General features: G+C 50.7%; 1 protein-coding gene across 1 annotated transcript; it reads left to right on the forward strand.

Moving 5' to 3' along the window:
* Positions 1-1537: 1537 nt before the first annotated feature.
* On the forward strand, positions 1538-8038 carry LOC135821158 (mucin-5B-like). Its single transcript, XM_065334224.1, has 3 exons — positions 1538-2301; positions 3316-3470; positions 5333-8038. The coding sequence occupies exons 1-3, from the start codon at positions 2114-2116 to the stop codon at positions 6958-6960; spliced, it is 1971 nt and encodes a 656-aa protein (XP_065190296.1). The 5' UTR covers positions 1538-2113; the 3' UTR covers positions 6961-8038.
* Positions 8039-8896: the final 858 nt, after the last annotated feature.

An 8896-nucleotide genomic window follows, 5' to 3' on the forward strand; every position in this document is an offset into this window, starting at 1 on the left:
TAGCAAAATGAAAGCAAAATTTCGACGATGCACGAGCAAAATTATGCCGCAAAATATCGAGATTCAGCTGGCAAATTCGGGTCAGCCCTAGACTGGAGCTCGTGCTTTTCCTGCCAACTTGAATTCTCACTCGACTGACTCACGGCTGCCATCCAGTGAACACGAGAAGTCTCATCCAACCTTACCTTCCACTCAGCAAACCTGCAAGAAAGCATCACTCCCTGATGATCAGTATAATCAAGACTGGACTATTACCATACATACTGGTTATGTACTCCGGACTCTTGGTACAATCAAAGAAGTACGGCAGTGCCAGCCTAAACTGCCAGGCATACAGATTGCAGAAGGCAACAAGGCCGGGGAGGGGGGGGGGGAGGCTACGCCATCTCCATGGCTACCGATATCGCAGCGGCCATGGCAACACGTTTGCACATTCAAACTCCACTTCTCGTCCGTCTGGACAGTTTTGCGTGTCGAAGTACTGTCAAGTCAGGACAGTCAGTTACTCAGGCTGTCTCGACTAAGTCTCGAGTCGGAGTCGAGATCTCGTGAACATCTACTAGTACTAGTAGTACTAGTACTAGTGGTGTAGAAATAATTAAAGGGGAAGTATACCCTAAAATCAAATTTTCACCAGTTGTAGTCTTCTGGGTGCTGAGTCGAATGGTCTTGGTCCGAGGAAGCTGCGACGCTCCCTTCCTACTTGAATCCCAATCGAACTCGCGCACTTCAACCGAAACTGGGTGACTGCGCCCTACGAGATGGGGATTTGTATGCAAAATGTCACTAAAAGCGCCATTTCGTTCTTATAAAAGCACGGATCACCGCGATTGGCCCATATGTTGTAGTCTTTTGGACGCTGAGTCGACTGGTTTTGGTCCGAAAAGGCTGCGATGCAGCGTTCCTCCTTTATTCCCAATCGAACATGGTTGAACAAGCGGTCACGTGCTCCTGGGTGCCCAAATCACCTGGTCACCGCGCCAGCAGGCGACAACTGTTACTTTCACACCAAGGTTCAACTCGGGTTCAACTCGAGTGACAGGACTGTACCCAAAAAAGGTCAAACAGGCTAGTAAGTTGTACCAAGAGTATGAATGAGGTTATGTACTCTTGGTTGTACCCTGCAGGCACGGTGACCAGCTGACTGGTGTACGCAGGAGCACGTGACCGCTTGTTCAACCATGTTCGATTGGGAATAAAGGAGGAACGCTGCATCGCAGCCTTTTCGGACCAAAACCAGTCGACTCAGCGTCCAAAAGACTACAACATATGGGCCAATCGCGGTGATCCGTGCTTTTATAAGAACGAAATGGCGCTTTTAGTGACATTTTGCATACAAATCCCCATCTAGTAGGGCGCAGTCACCCAGTTTTGGTGGAAGTGCGCGAGTTCGATTGGGATTCAAGTAGGAAGGGAGCGTCGCAGCTTCCTCGGACCAAGACCATTCGACTCAGCACCCAGAAGACTACAACTGGTGAAAATTTGATTTTAGGGTATACTTCCCCTTTAATTTTTACTACAAGCTGTAGTTGTATACTTGTCTCTACCTGTGTATTTTGATGCTAGCAGCAGCTACTCTTCTTTCACAGTTTCATGGTTTCAGCTGTTACTAGTCTTTGGTTTAGTTGAAGTAAAGTGCGCAAAGTGTTTTGTAGTTTACTACGATGTATGTGCTCTTGCTTCTGCTCCGCCAAGCTGATCCACAGATTTCATGAGTAAATCCTACAGCGCTGGCTGTCTATGAACATTACGTGGTTTGTTCGTCTTCAGCGCTGCATCTATCTATCGTTGTTTGTCGAGGTCTACCCCGAGCAGCCCGTGCATCCCACCGCCATTCAAATGCCCCCAGCAGTTGGTTGGTCGTGGCCATAATGCCGTAATGGCGCGGCTAGCTGATGTCGAATCGTCGCAGCGCTAAAAAGCGGCGCTCGGCCGCAATCAGCCGTCGCTGCATATCCTTCGTCCTCTCCGGCGAGGAATCAGTACACAGTTATCTCAGATTTACCTCTGCAGTGCAGAGTCCGTAAATAAACAATACAAATGTGGAGAGACTGAAGACCTTCCTGGACGTACTTGGCTGGCTAGATTGTGCTGTGCATGTTGGGCGTATGTGATGGCATCGACGTCTGTGCTAGATTCGCTGGCATACAGTGCAACACTCGCGGAACAAGACACGTCTTCGATCAGCATAGCTGTGATCGTTGGTGCGTCTGTCGGTGGTTTCATGGGTTTGCTAGTGCTGCTGGTGGTGACATGCATTATCGTGGCTTGGTGGAAAGGGGAGAAGAAACGCTTTGGAAGGTGAGCGAGCACTCGATCCTCAGGGCGAGTATGGAAGGCTTTTGCTGTGAGTCATGCATGCATAAATGCTCACGGTGTGTGTGTGTGGGGGGGGGGGGGTGTGCGCGCGCGTGTGTGTGTGTGTGTGTGTGTGTGTGTGTGTGTGTGTGTGTGTGTGTGTGTATCAGCCTTGCAAGCTGTTGAATGGTGTAATCCCAGCACTAGTTGCTATGTCTAACATAGCTGTTCGCTATCATTGCTTCTGCGATGGGCGGGTCTGAGGTGTGTGTGTGTGTGTGTGTGTGTGTGTGTGTGTGCGTGGATTAGGCGGTTATCTGGCGCTAGTCTTGATCTGTTTCATTCAGATTCTGTCCGCTGTCGTTATCGTTGCTACCAGAGAAAACCTGTGGGTGCACGTCCAGTGCATTTGCAGATTTGCGTGTCGGCGTTCGACGTGCACATTAAAGTGGTACATGGTATGGTGTGTGTGTGTGTGTGTGTGTGTCTGTCTGTGTATGTGTCTGCCCGTACATTGCTGTAAAACCGGAAAATTTCGGTGGAGATTCGTTTTCGGTAACTCCATGTACAGGTCATTTTTACCTAAAGTGAGACTCGACCTAAAATTCCATGCCACACAGCGTGCAAATTTCATTTCTTGGATCTGGAAAACTGGGTTACCGAAATGTTTGCGCCATCCAAACCGCTGATTTTGGGAAATACCGAAAATATTACAACGCCGAAATTTCCCGGTTTTACATTGCATGTATATCTGTGAGTGTGTGACTGTGCGAGGTGAGCACTTCCCGTTACATTCAAGGGAAACAGGTGGTGGCTATGAAAAAATGTGCGTTGATTTTCAATGTATAACATTAAACTGTGTGTTGGTACGCATGTGTGTGTGTCCACACATTTGTGTGCATATGTGTGTGTGTGTGTGTGTGTGTGTGTGTGTCTGTCTGTCTGTCTGTCTGTGCCTCCGCGTGTGCACGCGCTCGTGTGCTGAACTGTCTGACCAACCAACCCACCGACGTGCAGGCCACCAATCAGGCTCCCGAAGCACATCAGTCTTCCCCGGCGGCCCAGGATGCCCAGCAACACAGACCTGTACAACAGCTGCTGCATGGTGTGTCTGAGAGCGGGCATGGACAGTATGCGTGGGACGGCGTTTAGCACACAGGCAGTATCACCATGTACGTCATTGTGTGTGTGCATTTATTGAAATGAAAAAGGACCAAGAAACCACAGTAAAACCTGTGACTAAAGACCACCCCTTGGGGCCAGAGAAAGTGGTCTTTAGTGGCAGGTGGTCCTTAGTTAGAGGTTAGCACCGCACAACCATAATAATTATGAATGTGAGACCGGCCGTGCCTGGCGAAGTGGTCTGTAGTACCAGGCTGGTCGCTAGTCACGGTGGTCTGTAGTACCAGGCTGGTCGCTAGTCACGGTGGTCTTTAGTTACAGGTTTTACTGTAGTACCAGGCTGGTCGCTAGTCACGGTGGTCTTTAGTTACAGGTTTTACTGTAGTACCAGGCTGGTCGCTAGTCACTGTGGTCTTTAGTTACAGGTTTTACTGTAGTACCAGGCTGGTCGCTAGTCACGGTGGTCTTTAGTTACAGGTTTTACTGTACAAGTTGCGCTATAGACATAGTAGGGAGGTTTAGTCCCTCGTAATCCGTGGGTACTTTACGTGTGTGTACCACGTGATACTCAGTGACCCACGTACAGACGTTTTCTTATTCACGACATACCGTGTATGGAGGCTCACCCACGTTCCGCCAGAACGTGGGTGAAAATCAGAATGGAGCCCTTTTTGCGAGCTGTGAGGGTGCTCAGCCGAAGAAGTTTCCGAAGCACAAAATCAAAATATTCGATGAGCTTCTTAGGCCTGGGTAGCTTCGTCTTTGACCAGGTTTGGGCCTTTCGCTTCATGCTTTTGTTTGTTCCGTGTGACTAAACACAACATTGCAACGTGGATGCCCTTCATCCACTTTACGTGGATCACCCACGTACGCGTTTCCGCTACGTGGGAACTAAACCTCCCTACTGTCCACAAACACCACCAGTTTCTAAACAATCAGCTCTCATGATTGTACTCTCGTGATTGTTCCAACTAGGAACACACGCTTCTTGCCGAACTTGACACTTGACTGACTCACGACTGCCATCCGGCTCTCAGGTACTAGTTCCCTGGTCTTTTTACGGTTCGATGGACTTCTCGTGTGCTCTGGATGGCAGTCGTGAGTCAGTCAAGTGAGAATTCAAGTCGGCAGGAAAACCGCAAGCTCCCATGTAGGGAGCAACACACTCTTGCCCTACTATCGCCGAAGCCGCACCAACCTCTTCTTTTACTTTTTGGTATACATTTATCCTTGGCTCTTCATCCGAGTCACGCGTCACCGTCATTGTATTTGTATTTATTTTATCTATTTTGTATTTATTTATTTATTTCACCTTCCCGTGGCCAGGGAATAGAGGGCCAGTATAGAGGGAAGAGCAATAGCCAGCCATGGCAGTAGGTAAGAAAAAACCAATGCAAAATGACTAACTACAAGCGGCAATAGTCTATCCAGGATGAGGCAACGAGTAAAATTAATGTCTAAAATGCTCAGCCTGTCTTACATTAAGCATTCCAGGATGTTTGTTCTCCAGCTGGCACTCCATTGTATCCTGTAGAGCTTTTTTGGGGGGGGGACCAGATCCAAAAATCGAATGATATGGTGGTGAGTCAGCACAGCCGCTTATGAGCGTTAAGTATAACGTTAGAGTGTAAGTTCTTATGACTACTCAGCAGTAGCTCGTCTCCACTAGTCTATAGTGTAGCGTGTCTGTACTTGCACACCGGTTGGCCACTCTGAACAAAGCCTCTAAAATCATGTCATCATGTTGTGTGTGTGTGTGTGTGTGTGTGTGTGTGTGTGTGTGCGTGCGCCTGCGTACGTGTGTTGGTGTATGTGTACATGCGTGTCTATGCGTGTGTGTGTGTGTGCATGTGTGTGTGTGTGTGTGTGTGTGTGTGTGTGTGTGGGGGGGGGGGTGTTTGTGTTTGCACAGTTGAAACGCCCGTCGTGGTCCGACAGATGGCACTGAAGGACCTACAGCAGCTGCCCGACGTGGTGACGGCGCGGCAGCTGCAGATCACCTTACCCAACTCCGTCGTGGCCGTTCTCATCTCCGAGGCGACCGACCAGAACAGCGAGTTCATGACGACGCGAGGCTCTCTGATGCGCTCATCCATTGTCCAGGATGCCAGCAATACGCTCCACGTCGGCCATTTGCTGAACAACAGCAGCGGCGGCAACGAGACGGCGAATGACTCCGTGTTACTCGGTCAGAATATGTCGCCGGTGTCATACAGCTCCGAGATGACAGCATACCCGTCCAGCACCGTAGGGAGTCTATCGTCATCCCTTGTCTCAACGCAGCGATCCCTGCCAAAGCCGATGCACGGCTCGGACAACGCGGACTCTGCGTCAAATCTAGACCGCAGCGCACTTCAAGGTGAGCTACAGCCATCTCCGACGCCACCCCATCGCAAGTCATCGGTCGCCAGCGGTACGAGGAAGCTGCCACGGCGCACGGTCAGACGACCGTCGAGCCGTGCAGCCAGTATGGAAGGTCACATTCCGCCGCAGTCCGAAACCAGAGTGCATGCGTGGGCTGGCCAGCGGAGCCGAAGCACCGCTACTCGCCAATCGCCGCTGATGGCGAGCAGCGCCCTCCGATCATTTCCTGATGATGGTGACAGCTCCGGGCGCAGCGACGCCTCTCCGCAGCCATCACCTCAACGAGTCATCACCGTGCCTGCTCTTCAATCCGACAATGCCTCCGCCGACACATCTCGACGCTCCACGCCGACACCCGGCGTCCGCCGGGCAATGCTTGAACAGGAGAGTGCACCGCCCGTTGGAATGGGTAATTCCCAGCCCTCCCCACCAACAGCCCGTGTCGCTGCACCCGCCTCCTCAAGTCCACCCCAGGCTCGTCACAATGACAAGAAGCTGAAGCATGCGGGGAATTTCCTACCGGCGCTTCGGGAGCTGTCGACCGAATGCCAGTCACATCAAGAAGCAGAAAGCGGAGAAATGCATCAGCCTGCTGTAGGGAATTCCCCAACCGCGGGGGAAAGACCAACATTGCCGGGTAAAACAAGGCGTGGCATGTCACTGGACCAGCACAGCCATCTCTCGCGCCGCCCTGACCCAGGGTCGTCAGATGTGGTGACATCATCCCCAGCACCGATGACATCACCGGCCACAGCGGCAATATCACTACCATCATCATCATCATCAGCAGCAGCAGCAGCAGCATCAACGCGCTCTGCCATCGGCCGGACAAGAAAGCAGTCCCCAGATCCGATAGGAACGGCGAAGGACGATTTCGCAAATCACATGACCCCATCCTCCTTAGAAAGAACTGGACCCAGTCACCCAGCAAAGCTACAACCACTGACACCGCAAGATCAGCACCGCAGGCAGCGCGGCAACAAAAAGGGCCGGCAAAGAAAGATCGGCATGGCAACTGATCAGAACCTGGACACGATGCAGACGCTGTCCCCGATCACGGCGCAGCAAGCCAGCACTCCGACAAACGGCGCAGCAGCGGCGTCGAGACAGACTGTGCCCGCGGCGTTCACGTCACCCATGCCAATAGCGTACAGCACACCGCAGCAACCACCCTGAGACGGCCGTGACATTACCAGCTGCCAGAGGCGTAACACATGGTAGTACCAGAATGTCCATGATTGGACCACATTTCGTCCAGGATGGTCCGCCCAGAGCGCCTGTAGAGTGCTAAAATGTACCCTGTTTGGCCGAAAAATCCGGGTTTTCTCCCAGGGGATACCCTTTACTCCCCGCCCATCGCACCACTGCCCACTTCCCTGTAACGCCACTGGTTCTAGTGTGGGTTGTTTCTCTTCTGGCTTACTGACTGAAGTGAAGAGTTAGCGTACTTTCGGAGTAGAAGCCACACCCAGATATTGGTCCCGAAACACATATGTCTATCCTATTTTATCACCATTAATTTGACCATTGTAGTATAGGCCGCCGCTGACCGACTTTTTGGGGGAGTGGATTACTTGTGTTTCAAGTGTGGCTTATACTCCGGATAATACATGTGTGTGTGTGTGTGTGTGTGTGTGTGTGTGTGTGTGTGTGTGTGTGTGTGTGTGTGTGTGTGCATGTGTGTGTGTGTGTGTGTGTGTGTGTGTGTGTGTGTGGCTGCATTGGAGTCGACGGACAATGAAAAAAATGCTTTCTGCCTCCGACAGCTGATTTCCGAAACCCCATACAGTGTACCATACATGTACCATGTTTTATTTGAAAGGGCCGCTGTACCATTGTGAAACCTGTGTATGCGTAGTCTATCGTGCACCAGCCCTCACAACACACCACTCTGCTATATGAATAGGGGTACATCGCATAGCATTGAGAGACCGCCAACAATTTTTCAACAGGAGAATCTACGTGCACTGCGCATGCGATACACGGCAATAGAGTCGATTATAACTGTATGCTGAGCATTGCATACTACACTATCATGTCATGCCCTTCGCTATCAGTACTGTTCTATTTGTAGGTGCTCAAATTCTATAGCCCGAGTTTTTATACTTTCTCAAAGATCATAATAATTATCGACGGCAACTGTAACTATGCAGATTTTACCATTACTGTCCACACCAGGGAGTAGTAATATACCGGTATTGTACTACTCCCTTATCCAACCTACAAGATGTGAAGATGGCAGTATTGATAGTTAGCTATCTTTCTGGAGAACGTTTTCTGTGCAGCCATGTCGGACTGAATGTGTGTGTATGGGGGGGGGGGGGGGTACATGGTACGTGGTGTGTGTGTGTGTGTGCTGTTGAATGGTGCAATCCCAGCACAAGTTGCTATGTCTAACATAGCTGTTCGCTATCATCGCTTCCGCGATGGGCATGTCTGAGGTGTGTGATGGTATGTGTTCTCACAATGACTCTCCCCCCCCCCCCCCCCACACACCGCACACATACACACACACACACACCATGTACCGTGTATACGCCCGTCGCAAGAGAAGCACGCAAATCTGCAAATGCACTGAATGTGCACCCACAGATTTTCTCTTTATAGCAACGATAGCGGATCTGATTCTGATTGAAATAGATGAAGACAAGCGCCAGATAACTGTCTAATCAACACAACTGGCGAAGCCATGTCAATCGACCCCCATGCAATGAACACCTGGTCTACACCACACGGAGTACATCGGCATAAAGCGGCCAAGACCGATGCACACCCTACACTTGCTGGGGTGACCAGTATTGACAGCACGCTGCTTTGATAGGAGCAGGCACTAGATGCACTGGTACCTTGAAGTGAAATTGGAGTTATTCACCAACCAGCCTTGGCTAGAGAGCACTGGGAACCCAGAGCCAACAGACCCAGAGCTAACAACCTCAGCCATGAAAGCTATAGTAACGACACACTGGATTGTGGAGCCGGAACTAGTCCAACTTCCAAATGCTTTGGCAAGAAGGTAGCCTTCCGACACACACACACACACATACACGCGCATGCACACACACACACACACACACACACACACACACACACGCCGTCACACACATATGCACAC

The sequence above is a fragment of the Sycon ciliatum genome, chromosome 7 (assembly GCF_964019385.1).
Source record: "Sycon ciliatum chromosome 7, ocSycCili1.1, whole genome shotgun sequence".
NCBI lineage: Eukaryota > Metazoa > Porifera > Calcarea > Leucosolenida > Sycettidae > Sycon > Sycon ciliatum.

What these genes read in the sequence shown, in the direction of transcription:
- LOC135821158 (XM_065334224.1), top strand. Translation starts at nt 2,114, where the DNA reads ATGGCATCGACGTCTGTGCTAGATTCGCTGGCATACAGTGCAACACTC. An exon ending in GAGAAGAAACGCTTTGGAAG is followed by an intron (nt 2,302 to 3,315) that starts GTGAGCGAGCAC and finishes ACCGACGTGCAG; the next exon opens with GCCACCAATCAGGCTCCCGA. An exon ending in CACACAGGCAGTATCACCAT is followed by an intron (nt 3,471 to 5,332) that starts GTACGTCATTGT and finishes GTGTTTGCACAG; the next exon opens with TTGAAACGCCCGTCGTGGTC.